The sequence below is a fragment of the Hetaerina americana genome, unplaced genomic scaffold, assembly GCF_022747635.1.
Source record: "Hetaerina americana unplaced genomic scaffold, ioHetAmer1.1.p SCAF_4, whole genome shotgun sequence".
Lineage (NCBI taxonomy): Eukaryota > Metazoa > Arthropoda > Insecta > Odonata > Calopterygidae > Hetaerina > Hetaerina americana.
The window spans coordinates 57,619,433-57,644,662 of record NW_027286985.1 but is presented as its reverse complement, the minus strand read 5'-3'; the positions used below and the strand labels follow the sequence as shown (position 1 = coordinate 57,644,662).

At 35.2% G+C, this 25,230-nt stretch overlaps 3 protein-coding genes across 3 annotated transcripts; 1 reads left to right on the top strand and 2 right to left on the bottom strand.

The window, feature by feature from the left end:
- Positions 1-4,684: 4,684 nt before the first annotated feature.
- Positions 4,685-13,869, bottom strand: slv (sugar transporter SWEET1). Its single transcript, XM_071589746.1, has 6 exons — positions 13,532-13,869; positions 13,347-13,424; positions 8,252-8,375; positions 8,020-8,178; positions 5,187-5,306; positions 4,685-5,095 (listed from the first exon to the last, which is right to left on the bottom strand). The coding sequence occupies exons 1-6, from the start codon at positions 13,606-13,608 to the stop codon at positions 4,967-4,969; spliced, it is 687 nt and encodes a 228-aa protein (XP_071445847.1). The 5' UTR covers positions 13,609-13,869; the 3' UTR covers positions 4,685-4,966.
- Positions 13,870-14,018: 149 nt separating this feature from the next.
- ATPsynB (ATP synthase subunit b, mitochondrial) lies at positions 14,019-15,332 on the top strand. The gene is made up of 5 exons (XM_071590333.1): positions 14,019-14,138; positions 14,250-14,441; positions 14,522-14,685; positions 14,767-14,955; positions 15,032-15,332. Exons 1-5 carry the CDS (start codon positions 14,111-14,113, stop codon positions 15,206-15,208), a joined length of 750 nt encoding a protein of 249 aa, XP_071446434.1. The 5' UTR covers positions 14,019-14,110; the 3' UTR covers positions 15,209-15,332.
- A 728-nt stretch (positions 15,333-16,060) lies between these two features.
- LOC139692342 (sugar transporter SWEET1) lies at positions 16,061-19,253 on the bottom strand. The gene is made up of 7 exons (XM_071590466.1): positions 18,732-19,253; positions 18,467-18,555; positions 18,313-18,390; positions 18,110-18,233; positions 17,692-17,847; positions 17,483-17,602; positions 16,061-17,403 (listed from the first exon to the last, which is right to left on the bottom strand). The coding sequence occupies exons 2-7, from the start codon at positions 18,541-18,543 to the stop codon at positions 17,311-17,313; spliced, it is 648 nt and encodes a 215-aa protein (XP_071446567.1). The 5' UTR covers positions 18,544-18,555; positions 18,732-19,253; the 3' UTR covers positions 16,061-17,310.
- Positions 19,254-25,230: the final 5,977 nt, after the last annotated feature.

Here is a 25,230-nt window from a genome sequence, read left to right as displayed (position 1 = left end):
CCATGAATGAATAGTTTTTTTTGGAAAAGATGTCCACAATCAGAATGCATTACATTATTATCAGTCTTGCACAATACTTAAACCAAATTAATTTTAACAAAAAAGACAAATAAAAAAAATGATCCCTGCAACTACTAACTCACTGTATGCAAAAAATGTGATCAGTGTTACGATATTCAAAAGTTCAGTTTTAGTTATGTTCAGTAGTAATCTATTTTCTCCTTGAGTTCACTTTGATCAATAAATTGGATTTGGCATGAGATGGCACTGCAGGGCATTAGAATGCATAAATCATTCTATTATTTTGTTATTATTATCCGATTGATTCATTTTCCAGTTTTGTAAATGGATACACCAATCAATTATGATCATAACAGTCGGAGCATTTAAATTTGCCAAATGCATTTTGACATGTGTGTGACTATAAACACGAACATTTTTAATGATATTTGCTTCTATTATTTTTCACATATGAATCCTCTTATGATGGTAAATAATGATTGAACAATGAACTTGCAACTAAAAACTATGCAACTAGCTACCATGCATCAATCTTCACCTTCCATTCGTTTAAATTTTTTCACACAATTGGATAATGCAACATGTGACCCAGGAGAATTTATGATTATGTCATGATAGCAGCAGGGTGATTTTCATAAAAACACTCAGAAGTGCTTTTTACTGGTTTATAGATATTTTATTAGTAAAACACTGCCAATGTAACCCTTTTCATACCCAGATATGATATTTCATCAGAAGTACAGTATTTCTCATCTGTTTGGGAAACATGAAATAACTTATCTCAGCATGACACTGCTGGCCACACATTTTCCCATAATTTCTTGTGATGATTACTTAATGCATGTAAATAATTCAGGCAGTGAGATCTTTTGCAATGCTGAGGATAAGTGGGCATCTACATTAACTTGAGCAGGATTGGGGAGTAATGGAATGGTAGACAAACGTAGGGAATAAACTATTACCTTCTTTAATGAGAGTGTTACAGTTCAATAACCCATCTGTAGCAACCCATCTTATTATGCTTTAGCCCTGAACTTCATAGGGTACTCAACAACCAAATTTCCAAATAAATATGTTAACCTGGTACTTTTTAGCAAACTTTAAATTGAACCTATATTTAAGGTACATTGAAAACCAGTACACTAAAACCCTTTAAAATTACTTTATCCTTGAGGAGTAAGTGAAAAGCATAAAATCAAAATCATGGTGCTTAGGAGATCACTAAGAGAGCAGAAGAAGGAATCCTCTTGGCTGACAGCCTCAATCTCTTTGAACATATACTGCTAACAAATTGATCTCAAGAATTGAGTTCGGCCAATAATTATGGCTGAGGCACAAATTTATTTTCTGCTCCTATATTTTATGCATGTAAATGCTCCAACAGTTAGTTAGTGGTGTGACACAGACCAGTACAAGAGTTTTGGCTAATATTCCAGGCTCAATACCAGCTGAAACCACAGGTGGTACAGGTAAAGAACCTGCAACCCCCTCCCCCCACTCCAACCTAATGTGTGAATTTTGTAATCCCTTATAAGGCTTGGTAACAAGCGAGTTCTACCATTACCTTTCAAACCAACCTTCGGGTTGATTATTCTGTGGCTGGTGTATCACGTATAATATATTACTATTTATTCCGATATTCATCTCATTAATTAACCATCCACATTAATCAGCTCAAAGGTTGACTTTGATAGGTAAGGAAAAAAATTATCTTCGACTTAACCTTGAGGAAAGGTCATCGTGTTACAATATATTCAAAAATTCTATTTGAACAAACATAATTTATCACAAACCATAATCTAAACCTGCCTTTAGAAAAAAAGAATTAAAAGAAAATTTTTCATACCCTTTCAAGAAATATGGTCATTCAAGTTTGGGACCCTTTTCCATTAGTCTTACCAGAATTTGGTAAGGAAGGCATTTTTTATTTTAACCAAGCAAAAACCTGAGTGGTTAAAAAAATTATCTCTACATAAAAATAAAATAATAACCTGGAAGAATGATGCAGATCAAACAGTAATTGAAATTTCAATTACTGAAAAATCAACACTATGTATGAGGGTGGTTCAATAAGTACCCGTATTAGAAATGAAGAAACCATTTTTTCAAAAACATTTTTATATTTTCAACATAGTCCCCTTTTAGAAAGATACACTTCTCCCATCGTTCCAACCATTTTTTTAACCTCTCCAAAGAATAGGATTTGTCGAACTCTCCAAAATACACCTCTGTCTTGGCGATAACTTCCTCGTTTGAGCTACATTTTTTTCCCACGAGCCATTTCTTCATGCTAGGGAATAAAAAAATGTCGCTGGGAGCCAGATCGGGAGAATATAATGAATCAGTGCGGCAGCAATTCATAACGTAGTTCATACAGTTTGGCGGCGACAACTCCGGATGAATGTGTTGTCCATCATGAGCAACCGCGGCACCCGTCAGGCCGACAATTTTTTCATCGCCAACTTATCATGTAAAATATTAATTGCCGTTCTGGTCGACACACCTACGGCCTCTACTACTTCACGCACTTGTGTTCGTTGATCAGCAAGAATCATGGTGCGGACTTTTTGAATGATTTCCTCGGTAACCACGTCTGCCGGGCGTCCTGGTTGCTCCTCATCAAAAACAGATGTTTGCCCACGTTTAAATTCGTTGAACCAATATCTCACTGTGGTCATAGATGGCAAAGTGTCCCCATAAACAGCATCCAACTTTGCTTTTATCTCCTCCCATTTCTTCCCATCCAAAAACAAAACGCGAATTACCGAACGATACTGCTCTTTTTCCATCTTAGCGAAAATCACGAAACACGTCTTACTCGAATGGCTGCCATATCCAAACTAACCTTTAAATCAGTGTGAAATTTGTTTTGATGACGTTTGATAGATGGCAGCACACAATGATAACAGAAACTTCTCTCAGGAATGCCCTTTGTTGTCAAACACGGGTACTTATTGAACCACCCTCGTATGTACACCATGATTACACAAGTAAATCACCTAGATGTATCATAATGCATGATAACATTTCAGGCATATTTCAGTTGACAAATTAGAGACTCACTAGTATTATGAGCATTATGTTAAACAATGTAAGGGGAGAAAATGGATGCCACACTGCTCTAGTACACTAAACAAATTGAAAATACCCCTCACTCTAGCCGCAGTTATTCAAACCTTGTGCCCTATGCTGTGCAGCCATATATGTGCTGTACTGATAAAGAGAGCCATAATATTTTAAACTCAACCATATCTTTAATCTACTCCCTGTCCCAAAAAAAATAACTGGGAAAGCACCAAGTACCACCTGAATCTGGAATCCTCTAAGTAGTAGTTGAACACTACCAACAAGTCTACCACCTCAGTTTAGCTGAGCTTAGTTCATTTTATACAAAATTTAATGCAACATAGCAATGCAACATATTAAATATGCAGCACACTGACCCTCTGGCACTTTCATTGCCAGCACAACCCAAACTACAAAGGAGAATGTTCATGAGCAGGATAAACAGAGCTGGCATGACCCTTCTCTCATGGAAAATGATAATGTGGACAAATAAAAGACTCAATTAAGATACATTCAACTCCAACCAGTTTGAATTTAAATGGTGTCCCGGATATTTCCAGGCAGCCTACTAAACCCCCATCTTAACGCAAAAAAAAATACCGTAGGTTGATAGAGATAACAAAAAACATGAAAGATCAGTTATGTAGGAACCATTGGCATGAATGATGAGTTATCTCTAAGCTGATGTCACGTGGTAAATCTTTTCACGGTTTTCATCACAAAATGCAGATACATGAAACCATTGTAAGCGAATGCATCAATTTCACATGGGAGTGGACAATTCATGAATATGAGAGGGTTCAACATCTTAAAAAAGAAGTCAGTTGTACTGCTGATTGGTACTTCAGGTGTATTGGGAAATAATTGGTGGGAACTGACAACCAACTAAACCAAAATGTTGACTTGATCAATTTTTTGTGACAAACACCAGAGCTTAATGCCAGATTTCAGCAACGAATGCCACTTCAATCTGATAGCAAAACATAGTGCTAATTATTACAGTCATTTTGAAATTTTTATTATGCATATCCCTTAACTTATTTGATTCAGATCTTAATAATGAGAGATCTTCATGGCCAAGACACCAGCAATGCACACAGAGGTCAATGAACAGTCAAAACTAATGCATGTAGAAGAATTAATCAGCAGTAGCTTTTGGCCTAGAATTTACAGTGTTTCTTTAATCACAGACAATAACGGAACTTTACCAGACGCATTTGTACTCTGCATCCAAGATTTTTCCAAAAATATTCGTGAGTGATCTGATGAAAATATTTACTGAAGGACACCTGCTTTACTTTTGCCAGTGATTTTACACTTGGGTTTTGGCACCACAGTCAAAATCAGAATCATCATCACAGACAAACCATACATTTGCATCAATACCAGATTACTGCAATCCCAATCTTGGATATATCAATATTTTCCATGTATTCATGAAATTAATATAAAATATATATATAAATATATATTCATACTATCAAAAAATAGCATCTAAACAGTGACTTTCAATTTAATATAAAATTCTGTTTGACTACTTCATGTTGTAAGTAACACTTCCCTTGGCAGTGAGAAAATAGAATAATCACTGGAAATATAAGTATACTACAATAATTACAATTTATTCCTTATATCAAAACTATATTAAAGTGGAGGATTATGGCAACATATGAACACGACTAAACCAAACTGATCAGTCAACAGCTTTTTTTATCAAAAAAGACACACTGCTCCTTTGGCATTATTTCAGAATTAATCTCAATTAGTAAGAAAAGTAACAAGGTGAAAATACCTTATCAACCCAAGGGCATAAAAATGACATCACAGTTACACTCCTCTTCACTGGATTACACAATATACATTACTGCATCAGATGTGTTTATAGCAAGATTCTTTGCGACATATCTTTTGATGCCCATTTTTCAGTTTTGGTGGGAGTAGATATGGGAAAAATAATGAATAGGGAAAGCTGGAGAGCAGATAAAATGCAGCCAACTGCATTTGGAATCTGTAAAAAAAAGAGAAAAACAAATGTGGATTGCTGCTAACAGAGGGTAAATTCCAGCATTAATTGCAAGTGCTAAAAACGTCCATCTCACCTGTATAAACTGGTCATCGAGAAGCACACCATAGGCAAACCACTGGCAAGATACCACAAATGTTGTAACAATCAATGGAAATGGAAGAATTTCAGCACTTTTGTTCTTAATTACTTGAGCCTGGTATGAAATAGAGCACAAAAGATTCTTAATGGAGAATAATAGCATTACTCTTTAATGATTGGTATTAATGTTTCAAATATGACGTAACCAGCAATATAAGCACAAGAAGGCAATTATGCTGAAATAAAATACCAGGGAAACCATAAGCTTCCATGTACAACTGATTGCTATTGGAAGTCATATAGTTATCACATTTTTCCAAATTACTCAGTACTCCAAATTGCATAGCTAAAATGAACTTATTACATTTATTTTTTATGGGAATAACCCTTTTACACAAAGAGAGGCAAAAACATATTTTAGTTCCACAATTATAAAAAACATTTACAAATGGGTACAAATTACATTAAGTTACATCTCGTTATTGAGAATTAAAATATATTTTAGAATTGGAGAAGAATTTTGATTTGCAATGCATGAAGACATTTTCAGATGGCATACAGTTATGCAAACATACCTAGTTCAGTTAATTAATGTAGACAAAATATCAATATTAAATAATATTCCAAATAAGCAAATGGAAACAGAGTATTATGAATATAGTGTTTGTTACAGGCCAGATGATGATACAAAATGATGAATCTTATTATTAGTTATTAACTAGACCTTGAGGCATCAAATAGGAAAATTTTCCCAAGGGGCATTAAGAACAACTCATTAACAGGTACAAATATACACACAGCAAAAATTAGCATTCTAAACTACGAGCTGTCAAGACGAGCATTACATTGGTCGACCAAATGAGGTGACGACTCCAGAAACGGTGAAGAAAATCCACAAAGTGATACTGGATGATCGTCGACAGAAAACGTGCAAGCTAGCAGACATAGCGGGCATTTCAAAAAGTGCAGTATGTTGCATATTAACTGAAAATTTGGACTTGAGAAAGCTGTGTGCAAGATGGGTGCTGCATTTGCTCACACTCGAGCAAAACCAATTTTGTGATGATGTTTCAATTGAGTATTTAGCAAAGTCTCAAAGCAACAAAGCAGAATTTTTGCACCACTTCATCACCATGGATGAAACATGGGTCCATTGCTTCGCAAACAAGACAAAATAACAATCAAAACAATGTATTCAAAAGGGAGAACCAGCTCCAAAGAAGGCGAAGACCATTTCATCTGCAGGCAAGGTCATGGCATTGGTTTTGTAGGATGCATAAGCGATAATTTTCATTGACTATCTAGAAAACTGAAAAACTATTAACAGCAAGTGTTATGCCAACTCATTGTAATGTTTGAGCGAAGAAATCAAGCAAAAACAGCCGCATTTGTCTAAGAAGAAAGTGTTGTTTCATCAAGACAATGCACCATCTCACGAATCCGTTATTGCAATGGCCAAAATTCATGAGTTAAAGTTTCAGTTGCTACCTCATGCACTCTATTTGCCCGATTTAGACCCCTTAGAGTATTTTATGCTTGCAAACTTGAAAAAATGGCTCGATGGTAAAAGATTTTCCAACCGTGAAGAAGTGATGTCAACATTTAATGGCTATTTTGAGGAGCAAGACAGTTCTTATTATAAAAAGAGTATCGAACTGATTGAAAATCGCTGGGAAAAGTGTATAGAGCTGAAAGGAGATTATGCTGAAAATTAATTGCATTTTTTTTCCAAAATTTTTGTATTTTCTTTGCTGGGTCGGGTACTTTTGGGATTACCCTCGTATTTGTGTAGGTAGCAAACTGACTTAGCAATTAACCAAACATTGTGGGACGTGATAGCCATGTTATTTTGATGTTAAAATACGTGATTATGGCTGCAATATATCATCTATTACATTTTTGGTAGGGATAAGGCTGTCTCCTATCTTTTTAGGAATTTTCTGGTCACTGAACTTAAAACTCAAATTTACACCCAATTTATTGGTATTTCTTTGCAATTGTAAGTGATAATTGATGAGTTGAGACTGATATTGCTTCAATTAAAAATGACAAGGTCTTCGCTTAGAGGAGAATATTGATAAAATATAGCCTAAAATGGAAAAGGATATGGAACTGAATGATACTGTTTCACATCTTACATGCAGTTGAAAGCATTAAAAGGAGACTTCAGGATACCATTTCATGATCCAGAGAACTTTATAATAAAATAATGACTGAGTAAATATTTATGCATCTTTTGTCATGAAAGCATTTCATGGAGTGCTGTTGGAAAACCCATGTTTCAAGAAAACAGAAATCATCAAAAACCCACAGGTTTTGCAAAATCTGGTTTCTACCCTGCCTTTATCTACCATTTGCTCAAAAGGTTTGTGCACCCAATGGTAAGAAAGGAGATAAGGGTAGTGACCACAAGTATCTAAATACTCCCATAGCTGGATATTTGCAAACCTATTCCCTGGGGAGAAAACCTGGTTTCTGAAAGAATCACTTGCAATTTTTCAATAGATAATGGTGAGGATGAAATCATCACCCAGCAGTTGACATCCTAATGAAGGATGAACAATTTAAAATTACCAAGCTGAGTGTTTCCACTTCTGTTACAGAGCTAAAAATTATGCATTAGATTAAAAATTAATACATAATACTTTCTAGAAACTCTTTGTTCTCATGGGTGAAAGAAAGACATACGTACTTGGAAGCATACTATGAACTTTCTCCAATAGAAATCTCCTCTGATTCACCTGGAGTAAACTCAAACAGTGATGTTGGAATGTTTCAATATTAAAACTACGGAAATGTATTTATTAAAATATAACAATTTCACTTACCAACACTGAGAAAGGGGCAATGAAAAACAAACAGGTCATGGAACAACAAATTAGGCCCATTCGAAACTTTGCAACATCAGGATCAGATTCATACTCCACATATCCAAGGGTAGAAAACAGCACTAAACTCACAGCAAACAACTGTCTGATGATGATTGCCTTAAAATAAAAATTTAACATTAATACACTATTTAAAAAAAACATTTTGCTCTAACTATGTAATTAGGCTCACCTTTTTTGCACTATACATCAAATAAATAACCACGTAAGACAATTGAAGAAATGCCCCCACAGAATTCACAACTGTGAGTGAAACATCTTCAATTAGGCAACCATAGCGAAGCCAGAGACTGCACCTGATAGAGATGACAGAAGAAAAGTTATGTGAAATCAATTACTTCAAAAACCAACATTTATTTATGTTAATTACCATGCTAAATATAACAATGAAACTAAAGGATAATGAATTCAACTGTCTCCCGTGGTACAGATTTTCAAAAACCTCAATCGCCAGGCATTTATACATAAAATCTTCTCCAAAGAAAATATGACATTATATACCCAAGTTTTTGAATGCTATTCTTTAAATCAATTTTATTTACAATTTATGACTTGACTCTTCTCGTGAAATAACAGAAGTTTGAATATTCAGGTGAACTTTCAATGGCAAATGTTCATTCACTGGCAATCAAAAGTAAATGTATAATCATTAGCCATCTAAGTAATCATGTTCACATTTGTGCCAATATTCTCAGTCCTAAGCAGAAGCTAGCCTGTGTAGGTTGAGAAATGCTGTCAAAATTACAGATTTGATTTGGGTTGACTTTAGGTTTTAAACATCTTAACTAATACTATAAATCAAGAACAGTGATCCACAGTGTAGGTTATCCCAAAAATAAAGGTCAAACAATGCATTGGAAATGTCTCAGACTGCAGATGGTGCAGCCCTTGAAAAGCAAGCATTAGTATTTATTATGTCCTAGAGATAGCCACGTTCTGTAATAAGATCCCTGTTTAATAGAGTGCAGAAATGGACAATATCTTTACAACCATCGGTAAAATGAGAGGAACATCTTCAAAAAATTTCAAATTAAAAAATGTTTAAACTTGGAAAAAAATTTGACCAACAATCCATGGAGTATTATTCACATTATTTTAAATTTATTTTAATTCCTCCACATTTCTTGTTTCATTCAAAAGTTGTGACCCCCTAAAATATCACTGTTGATTTATGTGAAACTTTCACTTTCTTAACACTTTTTTTCAAAGTTTTCTCATTTTAAAATCACTTGTATCTGATTTTTCAAATTTTCCAATGCTTGTTAAAAATAAAAGACTTGAAAAATATCCTTATATGCCTAATATTTGGAATGCTCTACATAGAGCAGAGGCAAATGCGCCCTCACTAAATTCGTGAAAGGTTCTCTTTTGTTTAAGGTTGTAACTTAATTGATTGATAAGGATGAATAATAAATATTTAATCCTTCTTACTTTCCTCCAGTTTAATTTCTATAAGATTTGAAATGCTGAAATGATATTCCATGTGACCAGTTCAGTGACCTATGGAAATTTCTTTACAAATTGAAGTTCGAATCAGTTATCCTAGAGTGAATAACAATCTAGTATGCTGACTTAAATATGATAGGGAGGTTGGTAAAATGAGTTTTTACTAACATGATGGCAAGCATGCGTGTATGGGATGGAGAGGATTAAGGAAATGGTAGAAGTATTTGCAATATAACTCATCGATATGGGCATATGCATATAAATGTTGGGCATGAAGATCCAAAAAAAAACTGTAATTAGCCTTAGATTAGGCTCCCATAAATTAGATTCTCTGCAGGGCCAATTAAATATGATTTCAATCATTTCACTGACAAGCTATGCTTCACCTATATAACCACAAGAGAGGAGACAATTGAAAATGGCAACGTTTATTTGGGAGAATTGTATGCCACTTCTGGTGTGTCTCAAGGAAGTGTACTGGGACCTTGGCAACTGGAGGAAACACAATAATTTGTGAATGATACAGGAGAAAATATGAAAGGCTCCAATAGGATGTTTGCAAATGATTGCATTATTTACAGAGAAATGGAAACATTTTTTGAAAGCCTTATATTACAAATTGATCTAATTATTTTGTAAAATTGGGCAAACTAGAACTGAATGGCTGTCCATTCTAGCAAAACAAGACTCTTTGCAATTATCTAGGACTAACCCCAAGTAGGGACCTAAAATGGGGACCACATATAGAACATACTGCAACTAGAACTTTACACTTTGTGATAAGAACGCAGGGAAAATAATTCATTGAAACTAAGGAGTTCAGCTGAAAAATTTTGTTACGCCTATTTTGAGATAAACATGTATAGGGCATCTGTTTGAGATCCTCATCTTGCCAGGAAGATGAAACAATTGGACAAAGTTAAGCAACTAGCTGCAAGATTTGTAACGGGTAATTTCTTACTAAATGCTAACTATACTGAAATGTGGAAAAAATGGTTTGGGAATTTCTCAAATCAAAGAGGAGAAAAGCAAGTCTGAAGTACACATATGGATAAATGACTGGATTGCTACACCCAAAAGTATCCAACGGCCCTTCACAAGAAGGGTTGGGATGATTATAACTAGGCTGAGAAAATATTTACGATTTTTTGGTTCGAGTATGATGCTTATATCTCACATTTATTTTTTATTTCCTGTAATATTTGTACCATTCTTTTTTGCCACAACATATTATCACATCTAACAATTTTGGTAACATAATTTAAATAAAACCATAGGTTGATAGCAATGAAAAGGTTTCAAAGAATTACATTTGAAATGACACATTATAATAACTACTTAGGCACATGGATCACAATTAGCATACACACATGTACATTGAAGGGGAAAATTTGAATGAGATAATTTTTAATGAGTCAAGCGCTTCATTCCATTCAAAAGAAGACATTTAAACTAGTGAAGCATCTTCAGGAAACTGAATTCTAGATTTATAAATATTTCATTGCGCTGAAAGTTATTTTTTTGTATTTTAAAATTTTCAAGTTCAATGAATCCCGAAGTCTTGACCTCAACCACCATTCATTGGAAAATATTTAGATAAACAGTGAATTTTTCAATACTTTAGACGCTGTATTCATTATTTTGTTCAAAATTATTTACCTACTTGCTCAAAATGGAAGTTGATTTCCTTCAAGCATCAAAAAATATTCTCTACATCATGTCTTTCAGTGCAGGCTCTTTCCCTAATATCCTAAAAAACTCACTCCTATTTATAAATTGAATGACAAATGTGATGTTTCCAGCTGCCATCCAACTATAATTCAATCTGTGATAATCAAATTATCGGAGAGCAAGTTAAAAAACAAACATCACCGCTTAAAAATGTTTTTATTTATGGGCAACATGCCTTCAGACTGATTATGTCTACTGGAACACATCTATTGTTGTTCACAGTAACATAACTTATGCCATAGAGAACAGTCAGTAAATTAACACTAATTACACCAATTTTGCAAAAGTTTAAAATGAGATAAATCATACTACCCTTTAACATAAACTAAAACCAATTTGTATTAATAGAATGATATTAAATTAGTTTCAAAGTTACATGGTTGGTCATAAGCAACTAATCAAACCAATGTCCACTACTACGTCTTTCATAGGTGCTCAGGTGTACTATAGCGACCATACCTTGGTATAATACATTTTTTAAAATGAAAATTATATTGTGGGTCGCAGTAAATACGTGGAGCATTGGACTACCAACCGGAGGGCCCGGGCAAGCCTTTCTGGGCACCTGCAGCCACATGCACCAAGCAATGTGAATTTTTGAGTATCAGACCGTCTTGGGTAGTCATGGCCAGGTCTGGCCCCCGACACGGAAGGCATTTAACGTGATGCAGATTGCCAGAATCTTAGCAAATGTTTTTTGGTAATCTCTTATATGTGTGTTCAAAATTGTATGTCGTTAAATATAAAAAAATTGATGCAATTCCCTTGCATCAAGAGAAATCACCTCTTTACACTGATGGTTCTATTTGTGGTGAAATTATTCCTAGGAAATCAACCATAAAAGATTATTGAGTTTAATTAGCAGTAGTTGACTTAAGGTAGTCAGATTACATGCGTAATTACTACAGCTCTTCATACGTTATGTTTTGTAACTACATTTACGAGAAATTTCCAGCAAATAATGTTTTTAAATTATGAAACAATGGGCATATTAAATGTAAAATCTCTCTGTTCAACATCATCTAGCTGAGTTACTTTTACTGGACAATGTATGCAACAATCACATAAAATGTTTACCCTTGCTTAAGGTAACAACATTTGACACTACATGTATTTATTCCAGAAGTACTACATTATTCCACATTAAATGCTACAGCAGAAAATGTTCTCACCTATTCAATGGACGCTTCGCTCATATTTTTCGCTATCTCGCCTTACTCAGTGATACTTTTCACACTTTGAAAAGAAATGCTTATAAATTTTGATTAAAATTTACACTAAGCCATCATAATTTTATTTATCTTTTGCAATTACGACAATTTGCAGCCTTATCATAGAACTTTGTATCAATTTTTCTCTTCTAAAAACCGTGGAATACATAATGTATATAGTCATGTGTTTCAATGTGAATCTTTCTATTAGTACAACATTTTATGGCATTAATAATTTAACTAATTAGCATAATTTTTACTTCACTTTTCACAAATGTGTTGTTTTTTGACATGTAACAACTGTATTGTACATTGGGAATATGCCCGTAAAACGTATTACCACTAAATGTATAAATTTGTATTGGTGTAAATTTTGGATTTAAGATGCTATTTTACAGTCGTAAGGTGGAGGCTACCACGTCCTTATGTATTCTTTACGTTAAGGGTTTTGCGATATTAATAATCGCAGTAGGAAATAACGGTCCATGATCATGGATTTCTAAACCGAAGATTGGTTCGACCACTATAAAAATTACTGCATTGTTCAGCAGTTACAAACAGCGCCCTTATTAATTGCAGAAAATTGTAATTTTAAGGGGAAATGCTAATATTCAATCATCGAGTCTGCGTATATAGTCTTAGTAATACAAATATAAGGCACATTCCATACCAATGACTAGCTAACAACAACCACAAATGCCCAAGTTTTTAGGCACGAGGTAGTATCCAAAAGAAGTAATTTATTGTGAAGTTCAGTTTCTTCGCCGTTCGCAGCCCACTTGTCTTCACTTTTCATCGGTAAAAATATCTGATATGCCACAACTTTTGCTATGTTGAGCTAGATAACCAAATAAAATAAATTTTATTTTCAACACTTACGACACAAACCCAACGACGAAAGGAAAACATGATGTATCACCGCAGGTCCCTTGCTTAACGAGCTTCCGGCATATCAGACTGGGTACACGCATACATTGTCATTTGGATGGAAATAATACAAATATTAGTTGGGGAGAATACATCCTGTATAATACGAGTCTTGAGAAGAAAGAGTTAGGACTTACACTCCCGAGAGAAATTGAAAAATCGTACTAACAGAAGCCGTCGTGGCTACAACACCTTTTAACTCTACCATTGTCATTTCACGGAATGTTTAAATTTCAAAACTTCGTAGGCTTGACGAACCGTCCAAGTTCTTATCAACACGGAACGAATCATTAAGGTTTAGTTTAAAAACCAGTCGGTATATCACAATCTCGTCTTGCCAGAATTGTTTTCAATATTAATGGCACTTACGAAATATTTATGTCGTGCCAATTTGTCTTACAGAATTAGCCATTTAAATGTTACTGCATTTATCCCAAATAAGATTAACCTATGCTCCCAACCCGTGTCAAAGAAAAATCAAAATTTATACTGCATTCGTCACACTTAATATTTAGTTAGGCATTTGTTTTCAACCTACTTGTCAGAGCCAAAATAAATCTAAATAATTTTTAAAATGCTGTATTACAATGTTATTAAATTTGTATTTAATTTATATATGATTTTTTAATTGAAGTACGAGCTCAAAAGAGGACACATATACCGTTACGGATCGATCATCAACATCTCATTGTCTCCTGCAGTGAGCTGAAGGAAAGATGTACAGTCGTCTGGCTTTACGTCCCGGTAATTTTCTTAATATTATAGTTTAATTCAATATATATCGCAAATTTAATTGCCACCTATATTCATATTTATTAAATCAATCACAGAGGTAATGGTTTACTTGCTTTTCAGCGCTGCAATGCCGAGCACTGCAACCCATCTCGGTTCGCAGTACTACGACTGCTTCGGCAGCCAAGGAAAGCGATGAGCGTGATTTAGTTAATTTTCCACGACCTGTAAGGCTGGAATACCCTGGTAAGGTTCGTCTTGGTTTTATACCAGATGAATGGTTTCAGCTCTTCTACAAGAAAACTGGTGTAACTGGTATGTAAATCTCAGTGAACACTAATGTGCTTCATAAAATGAGATATCTGTTTGTAATCGTATTTTTGTTAATATTTTAGGACCTTATGTTTTTGGCACTGGACTAATTACATATCTATGCAGCAAGGAAATATATGTAATGGAACATGAATTTTATAGTGGAATTTCATTGTTCTTAATGGCAATATACGCCGCCAAAAAATTTGGACCAGCAATAGCTGCCTACACTGATAAGGAAATTGATGTAAGTATTCAGTGATATTTCTGAGAGATTTGCTGCACAGTTTGTCACTTCAATGCTCTCACATGGAATGTCTTGATTTAGGCTGTTGAAGCCGACTACAATTCTTCTCGAATTGAGGCAAAGAAAGCGCTTTCTGAAGCTATTGAGGAAGAAAAGAAAGAGCAATGGCGGGCAGAAGGTCAGTCCATGCTGTTTGAAGCTAAAAAAGAAAACGTTGGACTGCAGTTGGAAGCGGCATATAGGGAGAGGATAATGAACGTATACACTCAGGTAAGATCTTGATTTATGGGGTACCTAGGATAAGAATGAGTAAATGGATGCTGCAACATATTGTTTCCTACTTCAGGTAAAGAGACGTCTGGATTATCAAGTGGAACGGGAAAATATTATGCGGCGTATTTCCCAGAAAAATTTGGTGTCTTGGGTTGTATCTGGGGTTATGAAGTCAATTACACCCCAACAAGAAAAGGAGAGTCTTCAGAAGTGCATCGTGGATCTCAAAGCTCTCGCTGCCAGGGCATAATCGTACCCATAAACAAGCCTGTAGAAAAGGACGCTATATTGTGAACGATTGAAGGTGGTGTTTGCATTTCCTTGTATGTAGCCATGTACATTATTAATGGTCAATAAAAATGTTCGTTGCCTAATTACGTTAATATGTACTTGCACGGAGAATTCTTATGCCGTATCATAATTTTTAAGCCCACATTTATGGTCGGGTTAAGCAGTTTTGAAATAATTTGCAGGTTGCTCGATCTAATAGTGCAGATATGCTAATCCACCATAGGTTCACAACAGCTCTGTATTGTGGTGGTGACGGAGATGGTATGGAGTTCATGGTGGAACGGTTTATGATTATCATTAATCAAATAACATATTGTAGCCAAGAGTTGAATCAGTTACACTAAAGTACAATTGAGTGGGTTATTATGTAAATGGCATGGGTTGATATTTCCGAGAGTTGCAGCACCATTACTTTTACGCAAGTAGTGGTCTTAGAATAGTTTTGGCAGTCGGCAAGCAACCCATAGGGAGTTCGCTCTCCTCCAGTGTAGCATGGCACAATATGGTTCCTTGGGTAGGTCCTAATAATTCTCATTCTGTGCCTTATGGGAAGTATTTTAGATGAGAATCTCAATTGACTAATCCAATGTAAACTCGCTTGTATTCATGGAATTCTTAAATTTGCAATTTCCAGGCATAATGTCTGGATGGTCCATATACCCTGCAAGTATGTGTGGTAGGGGTGTTAAGGCGCCATGCTGTTATGAATAATTAATAGCCTCCACAGAAAGATATTGTGATATTAAATGCCGTATTGGGTAGTAATGGATATAAACATGGAAGTTGTCAGTACTCATGAAAATACGTTCATTCAATGATCCAACAAAGCTTTATTATAATGACATTGCCTTACAACCTACTAATATACTCTCTCAAATTACTCGCAATCAACTAGGAAATTGCGAACAAATCCTGAGCATTATTAAGGGCAAAATATTAAAATACATTTAAGTTTCCATGTACAAATTTTCTACTATTGCTCCCACTCTGCCCACAGGGCAATATGCAATTCATCTAATTATTGTCACTTTTGTCCTTGAGCTTCAAATTAGCACATGATAATGTCAGTTCAACTGGTTTTTGTCTAATATGAAACAACTCATAAACAGGTTCATAGCGCTTTAGTAGAAATTTTGTAACATTCATCTAGCAACAATACTTAGTGATATATCCGTCAATTAATAAATACTTTCTGCAGAAAAAAATTAAAGAGAATATGCCTGACAAAATACTGGTTGTACATAAAAATACTGCCAGGGTATTAAAACATCTTAGTTGTCATGAACATCACAAATAACAAAAAGAACAAACTTAAAAATTGCCTCACTTTATTGTGGAAGTATACCATTATATCACGCTGCACGATTTTTTAGTACCATATCATCCTGGAAAACTACAGGCAGCATAAGAATATTGACTAATTACCCTGCCCTGTGAATATCACACTGTATGGCAGAGTGTTAGATGAACTCTACTTTAATATATATAATCAACCTTGTTGATTACTGTGATTTATTTTCCCCATAATATATTTAAGCATAAAAATATGCTTTCACAATCGAGTTTGAGCTTTAAAATTAACTAACACTGGGCCATTTCTGGCAATCCCCTATACAGGAAATCTTTTGATTTCTCTTCTATATAAAAAATATATGCGTATATTAAAATGGAAGACATATAAGTAGTTATTTGTCAAAGGGCCATTTCCATAGCAACTCAAGCAGAGGGCAGGGCATCCATCTTCAATTTTTTAAAATTATAGTGGTTATCTCTACTTTAGAAAACAATTTTTACTCCCAAAGTTTGGGGAAATGTGAATTTTTAAAATTCTCAAAAAATTATTATGACTTACAAGACCTATTGAAAGCAAAATAGGAAATTACATCAAATGCTAATTTTCACAGTGGCACGCAGAGGTAATCAATATTTTCCTCCGACATAGTATTGTGATAAATATTTTCTCAAGAAAAAGGTAGCCAATATAATTTTTTGATTGAAAATGTCCACCTCATTCTCATTGGTGATAGCTGCCTTATTTGAGATGGGAATGGTTGAAGAAAATTAGTCCTTCTTGATAGGAGCAGGTGTCCTCGGATATATGACAAACAGGGAAAGCTGAGCCAAGAGCAAGGTTAAACCCATTATGTTTTGAAACTGGAACAGAAGAAAATAGGCCAAGTTCAAGTTAAATGTGCTTCTCTTGGGGTAAAGAATCTTATTTCATTTCTCTTACCAGAAGAAAAGCATTTTCAATGATGATCCCATATAAAAGCCATAAAAATGTTACTACCGAGCCCGACAATATAAGGGGAAAAGGTAGAGTTGCTGTACTTTTGGTTTTTATAACAGTGCCCTGAAAGTAACCAGATATTTTATTAGATAAAGTAATCAGAGAAAAACCCACTTGTAAAGGATATCCAAGCGCACTTGCTAGTTGCTTACCAGTGAAAACAATGGTGATGCTAAGAGAACCATCATTAGTATTGTCACAATAACTCCAAACCTAAACTCAATTAAGGCTGGTGATTCCACCTGGGCATAACCCAATAGAAGGGCAACAAACCCGATGGCTTTTATTATCTGCATAGTAACTTCATTCTAGAATTTTAGTATTAAAGGTAATAGCAAAACAAATTAATGCACCTCAAAGTGAAAACTTAGGTGGCTAAATGGACAAGTAATAACTTGATTTCAAGAAACAGTTAAAGAAATTGAAGCATTCGGTATGGCTAACAGCAACCGAATTGTTGATTGTCTATTACAAGAAAGTTAAGCAACATAGACAATGAATTATTTAGAAATCCAATGGGCCCATAAGGCACCTTAGATTGTTTGTTACTACAGCACGCCGTGAGCTTACCTTGGATGCAGTGTATAAGTAGTAGACAAAAACGTATGCAATGTTTAGTAAAATAGCAAATATATTAACTTGAATCATGGCCGGATCTTGCAGGAGGTAACCATACTTCAAATTCAATGATCCTCTGCAGAAAAGAAAAGGTATATATCGCAAGGTACAAGGAGGGTATTCAAAGTGAAATCATAAATAAAGTATGCACTTACACCACGACTCCACCTAGAAAAGGTGTGATTGGAACATCCTCCGTATTTCCTTTTCTTGCAATATCCCGGCATATAAATCTAAAGAAAGATGACTTGTAGTAACAAATGACACCTATTGACTAACGAAAACTAAATGATATTATTAAGTACTTACATTCCAGAAAAAAATTGCCCTATAGTTGTAATACTGGCTACAGTTCCCACAATATCTCTATATTCCTCGAAAGGCATTTCGAAAGCTTTCTGTAATAAATTTAAAGTTAAGCGAAAATGTTATCGCCACATCACTGGACTACTAATATCTCAAGATCTTCAATTTCAAAATATGTGCAGCTATATCTAACGCTACATCAATGGATAGTGATAAATGCAATTCATAGAACCTCAAAATGTCACGTTATATTTTACTATTTACTTACTCTTCAGTTCCTTATCTTCCTTATGCCGCCGAAAATCGCCGCAGACAATGCTGATGTTTACTACATTCTCTTTTTCTTCAAACGTCCTTGAGGAGCATTTGCTCTACTTTTTAACCCTTTAAGCGTATGCGATTCCATCTGATTTAGTTCACTTTCCATTTTGTAAATGTCTTGCATGATAACTTCAAATAAAAGCTAACTATGATAGTTCTTCCCAATATTTACTTCGTGTTACTTTTATTTTCATCTAATATTTCCAGATTGATTTCGATAGGTCACTTGAAGAGCCCACGAATGACGAGTTCAAATCAATTTCCTTCAATAAAGGGCAATTTCTGGCTTTCCTAATTCGTTTTAAAGCAGATGGTGTTTACAGGCATCGTGAAAACATCGTGACGCATCCGGATGGTGACCCAAGATAAAAAGAGTCCAGCGTGATTTGCTCAGAAACATATTGTAAAGGTGACCACCGTTTTTAGCATCGAATTAATGACTAGTTCATTTCACGGTACACGTGTCAATTACGCCAAGAAATGAACGTAGTATCCGTCCTTTCAGTCGGTGTTTTGCGAGATGACAGATTTTTCATCAATGATTTTTTAATTAAAATTTTCAACATTGTCCACATTATTCACTTGACACATTAACTTTTCCAGCAAAGAAACTTACGCTTAACTGGAAATGAAAAAAAGCACATATAATTCAACGCGCAAGCAATACAAATTAAATGGAATAGTATGAACAAGTTGCAATCATGTTCACGAAAGTAACTCTTTTCGTAAGTGAACTGGAAATCGAATACGATAATACTCATTAAAACCGACAAGGATAACATAAACCGTGTAACTGATAGCTGTCACTGGATATGATGCCTCCATCAAAAAAATAAGTAGATAGTTCATTTGTTGAGAAACCAGAGCTTCAAACGCATTGTGCATGGTCTAACTCAAAAATAGTTGTGCACTGAATTTTTCAAGCATGAACATTTTCAAATGAATTGTTGTTATGGGCGTGCAGTTGTCTTTTTGTAAAAACGGTTGGTGAAAAAAAATTGTGCTTAAGGATATAAAGCTATGCTTTTGTCATGAAGAGTACACTCTTTGTTTTATCCTTTTCACCAATCCAGCGAACTCTGCATCATTACATCTACATTAATCTGACCGAAAAAGGGAACAAAAAAATAACTGTGATGTAAAATTTTTTGTGAGTTTTACACACGACTACATCTACAGTCATTACTATTTGGATAAACCAAACATTCCTAGAATTTTTTTCAAATTGAACTAACTGACTTCGGTTGCATTATCCACCAATTGTTTATACACCAGGTATGCTTTTCCATTTAAATTTGATAACTTGGAAATACAAAATGCAAGCAAGATATTAAAGCCTGTCATGCTGTCTCAATTCCAGATTTTTTTAGAATATACATACTTTAGGTCTTGCTAATAGTTTACCACTATGTTGATACCAGCGTCATAGAAGTACCGTTTTTGAAAACTCCCTAACATCATAAATTGTCTCAACATGCTATTCTAGTTCACTTAGTAAAAGGAAAAATTCAATAGAAAACAGAGTAATTTTGAAAGTTTACTGACTTTAGTCTGTGGAAAGCAATCCGAAGGGGAAATTCATTAACATGAAATCCAATGAAAACATAGTTGTTTAGAGGTTACTATTTATTAAAGTAGAGGTTTTCTCAACTTCCATTATGTAACCCAATAGAGCTTTTCCTGATCTGCTGAGACAATTAATAAATACTGTGTTTCACTATTACTGTGTAGGATGAACTGATGCTCACTCCTATAAATAGACTCCAGTGGCTATTTAAGGTGCAGCAATCTTTTTTAAAGGATGAGTTGTAGGCAGGAATGATTGTATATTATCTGTTTAACATGCAAATATTCAGAAATTGAAAAAAAGGACTATTTTAATCTCAAAAATTAATATTTGAATCATTTAATAATGAATTAATGATGACTCTTGGCCAATTTGGACTTTTCCTTACCTATGTTAAAGTGACAGGAAGTTAACATTATGTTCTGAATTTTTTCTCCTCAGAATAGGGTAGAGTTCTCCATATGGTCCTTTTCTCTTCTGCTCTTCCACATACTGCCTCATTCCCTACTGTGTTCATCTATTTCATCTTCAGCATTCTCTTCTGCACAATATTTCCAAGTTCCATTGTGGATACTTGATCGAAATGACATTTATCTTAGCAAACTGTTGTAAAGATGGAAATTACCCATCATTATTTCAATTCTTTTAGATGATATGTGAGAGAATATTAAAATACCCACTCTTGATGCTCACTCATAAGTAAAAAAATTCCTCAAAGCAATTTCTATTTGTGTCTCTACCATGTGATAAATTGACTTATTGCATCACTTCTCTTCCATTCTCATTCCCTTTTACTGCTCCTGGAACCTCTTCCAGTTTTTCAAATACTTCTGGATGGCTGGACATTGGTATATATTTGCACATTTGCTAGCACCGTATTCATGGGCTCTCCCTCTGACTTTATCATCAGAATCAACTCATTGTTTTCCCCACAAAATTTGATTCTTCTGGCCCATATCTTCTTCAGTACGATGCCTTCTTCTTCAATCTTCTGGATATCTCCAGAGTATATCACTATGTATCAGTTGCTCCAGAAGTTGTTGACCTTGGCCCACTTAAATTCACTCACTCCCGGGATGTCTATCCACAATGTGTCCATCTCACTCTTAGCATTATCCGACTGCACCCGACATAATATTAAAGAAATACTCTAATGCCTGAATTACAATAAAACATTCTTCAAATCCACATACTTCCAGGCACCCTTTATCCAATATACCTGCTCTTTGCTAGTCTCTACCGCCTCTCCCCAATATTCTACCCTCTACCATAGTCTTCAGCACTCGATCAACGACCATTAAGTGCCACTTATTATGTCCTTCATCCCTATTCCATTTGACATTTGAGGAGTTTAGCTGAGTAAATTGGCTATCAAAATAATGTGCATGTATCTCAGCAGACAGGAGTAGGTTGCAGGTGCTATTCACTTATCTGCAGCTTGTACTAGTAAATATACCTGGTGTTATATTTCAACAATAAAGATAAAGATGCTTGAATTCAACAAATGCTCATACCTTGCCAAAAATATTTCATGCTTTTGTAGCTCAAAAATGGACATAAGCGCAGGCAGGAGTGCCTTTTTCAAAGTGCCTTGTTACTCATTAACAAAGCCCATGCAATCATGTATTGTTCTATGGTGAATAAATCTATCCAACTCTTTAAAAGACCCACCATTTACCATAACCCACCAATGACCATATGGTGTAGTTTTAAAATAATCCCTAAGTTAGTAGAGGGCTTGCTATTGTGAGTTCACCTAATCAGAAAAAAAGGATTTAGCAACTCCTGACATTAGAAGCAAAATGATAAAGCAATGCATAATGTAAGTTTGGATTCAAATGACTGATAAATAACTGCCACTTACCCTTGATGATCTATCTATCTATCAAACCAAGCAGGGAAAATGTTTACAACTCTTGTGGAAAAACTTTAAAACCAAATCGAGTGTACAAAGCATATTAGTTGTGCTCTGCTATTGTTTTTACTCTCAATTCAAATTGACATTATCATTATGAAGTTACTACCAATGATTCTGGATTTCATATGGCCAATCTTGAATTCTTATACACCTATGAAATCTGGACCGTACTTAATAAAGACAACAAAAGAATACAAACCTTAGAGATGCCACATATGAAATCAAACTTTCCAATCTATAGACTTTGCATACAGATACTTTATTTTTTGGGAATGGGATGGGAATAACAATTGTTCCGATGAAATCTTCTGACTACACTCCTTCCTCATAAATATAACTCAGACTTTCAACAAATCTCTTTTTTCAATTTTTCCCTCTTTATTTACACTGTAGAGATATTATCCGTTTCTAATACCTTGTGTCTTTTAATGCCTTTTCTATCTTGTTATATTCCTAGCCCCAGCTATCCTTGCCTACATTACATTTGCTTTCTATTTCTAAGTCAGCCGACTTAATATTCTTTCTAGGACCTGGCTGTTACCATTCTCCTTTTAAAACCTACTCTCTTTTCCCTTCACTGGCATCCTATGCATCTCGCTAGTGAAGACAGATTAGGAAATGGAATGTAGAAGTGTTATCTGGGGCAAAAAGAAGTGTAGAAAATTATGAGCAAGGACAGGGTAAAAAAAGAAGAAAAATGGGAACATTTCACAAAACGGATATTGAAAGTTGGTCACAAATAAATGCGAAAAAAACAGGGAAACCAGGGCTTACAGGCGAGATGATTAGGAAGATAGATGAGATAAGGAAATAGAAATAGGCTAAAGATTTAAGATAGATTAATAGAATGCTTAGAGGATCTGTATTATAAGGCTATTAGGCCAGCCCGTTTAGACATAGAAAGAGAATATCACATAAATGAGGATTGCTTAAAGTTAGGCATACTTGATCGCAAAATAGAAAGTCCAATAAGGGCAATGAAAGAAAATAAGGCTTTGGGGGTATTTCATTTTACCCCCACGGCCTAATTTTACAAAATTCATATTACCTCAGAATGCTTAAGGGATTAGGAAAATGAGGGAGGAAGAGTTTCTATGGACTACTCCATAGCATCTTTGAGGGAGGAGTTTGGTTGGAGGTTTTAGTTAGATCATAATTAGTTCTCATCCCAAAAAATGGAACGGCAACCATATGTGAGGATTATAGAGCAATTAGTTTCTTTTTCTTCACAGCTAAGTTGGAACTCGAATCATCAATAAGAGGATGGAGATGAGGGCAAATGAAAAATTAGAATTGATTAGATTGGATTCAGGGAGGGGAAAGAAGCATATGATGCCATAGCAGTGATTAGTTTGCTAATCAAGCTGAACATAGAAAACAATCAGATGAGTTTGTTTGTTTCATAGATTTTGAGAAGATATTTGAATGGGTAAATTTGGTAGAATTAAAAATTTTATGCAGACTGGAGAGTAGATTGGAGGGATAGGCAACTTATCCACAACCTGTACTTGTCCAAGACTACTCGGGTATGAGTGGCAGATAGCAGATCTTAATGAGCAGCACTGGATCAGACAGGTCATTGTCACCCATGCTATTCACTTTATATGCGGAGGAAATGGTAAAAGAGGCATGGGAAGAACAAGAGGTAGGAATGAAATTTAGGGGAATTCATAAAAATGGTTAGGATTATGGATGATCAAGCTTTAGTTAGCCTGCCTAGGGGTTAGATTTAGAAGACCTTTTTCGAAATACTTCTCATTCCAACTGGATGCCTTTCTCAAGATTTTTTCCATTCCTAAAATTTGCAATGTATTTGATTTAGATATAGAATTTATAAGTTGCAAGAGGGTGAAGCAGTGAAAATGTGTAAATGAGATATGAATACGACTACCCCTCAGTGAAGGATGAGGGCACCATGTAGTACATTCTCAGAATTGCTAATCACCAGAAATGGGGGAGAATTTGTGATAGGCACAACCTGTTTGGGTATATTGCCCTGCGCAATTCACTCACTGTGGCACACAATCGATCAAATGAGATAAAGTAAGCACGCAGGTTGTCCCTGTTTTCAAATATAAACTTGGTGTAATCTATGAAATTGGACATGTTAATTTCTCCCGAATTCACCTTCACGGCTTTGATGGACTTTACTTTTGGTTTTCTCGTTGCCCCTTCGAAGCATGCACCGCTTCAAGGTAATTGCTGAATAGTGTTAGAGAAAGATTGTATCATGTTTTTCTCCATTTATTTTACCTCTTCTGGCTTTCGCGTGCATTGCGGCGAATGGATTCGAAGAGAAATGATAGGTTTCTGAACTTTTTTCGATATTTGGCTGCATAGAATCGAAATGTGGAAATCAATATATGTTCAAATATAATTTTAGATTTTAAATATTTTTATCAACATTTCTTCTTATGAAGAAATTATCTTATTTGAAGCTCCATTCTTCTGGTCCACGTATTGATGTAGTGTTAAAGCCGAAAAGTGCTAATCTAGTGCTTTCTAATGAGGAGGGTATCACCGAAGGGGCGACCGTAGGGCGCAGGAGAAGCATATCCATCCGCCCTTCCTTTGTTCCACCAGGGGTTCCAATGCGTCGTTTCCCTCACTCAAGACCTCTCCTGGATGATGCAGATACGGGCGACGACAGATTTTTTAGTGGTGTCGCGATCCCTACTTGAGGTGCTTTGTGGAGGGCACTTTGAGTGAGTACGTCGTCCGTCGGATAGGACATCAAGCTGCGGACCCCTTGGCGCCTTTCGTTAAGAGCAGGATAATGCTGACGCCGGGTTTCTCTCCACCCTTCATCCTTTCCTGTCCATCCCTAATGACGCAAATGACCTTAGCTGTCGGTCGCCTCCCATAAAAACTACTACTACAGTTAGGGAACATGTCTACTAACTTAAAAAATATAATTTATTGGAAGTGTATTGGGGAAATGTTACCATTCGCTGGTTTCGG

Bases quoted from the DNA above. Each gene is read 5' to 3' on its own strand.
- LOC139692342 (XM_071590466.1), bottom strand. From the start codon at position 18,543: ATGCCTTTCGAGGAATATAGAGATATTGTGGGAACTGTAGCCAGTATT. The intron at 18,234-18,312 runs GTAAGTGCATAC...TCTTTTCTGCAG, and splicing joins TTTCTAGGTGGAGTCGTGGT to AGGATCATTGAATTTGAAGT. The intron at 17,603-17,691 runs GTAAGCAACTAG...GGTTACTTTCAG, and splicing joins CATCACCATTGTTTTCACTG to GGCACTGTTATAAAAACCAA.
- slv (XM_071589746.1), bottom strand. From the start codon at position 13,608: ATGACAATGGTAGAGTTAAAAGGTGTTGTAGCCACGACGGCTTCTGTT. The intron at 8,376-13,346 runs GTAAGTGTTGAA...CATCTCTATCAG, and splicing joins TTCGTCGTTGGGTTTGTGTC to GTGCAGTCTCTGGCTTCGCT. The intron at 8,179-8,251 runs GTGAGCCTAATT...TTTTATTTTAAG, and splicing joins TGATGTATAGTGCAAAAAAG to GCAATCATCATCAGACAGTT.
- ATPsynB (XM_071590333.1), top strand. From the start codon at position 14,111: ATGTACAGTCGTCTGGCTTTACGTCCCG. The intron at 14,139-14,249 runs GTAATTTTCTTA...CTTGCTTTTCAG, and splicing joins TCGTCTGGCTTTACGTCCCG to CGCTGCAATGCCGAGCACTG. The intron at 14,956-15,031 runs GTAAGATCTTGA...TTCCTACTTCAG, and splicing joins TAATGAACGTATACACTCAG to GTAAAGAGACGTCTGGATTA.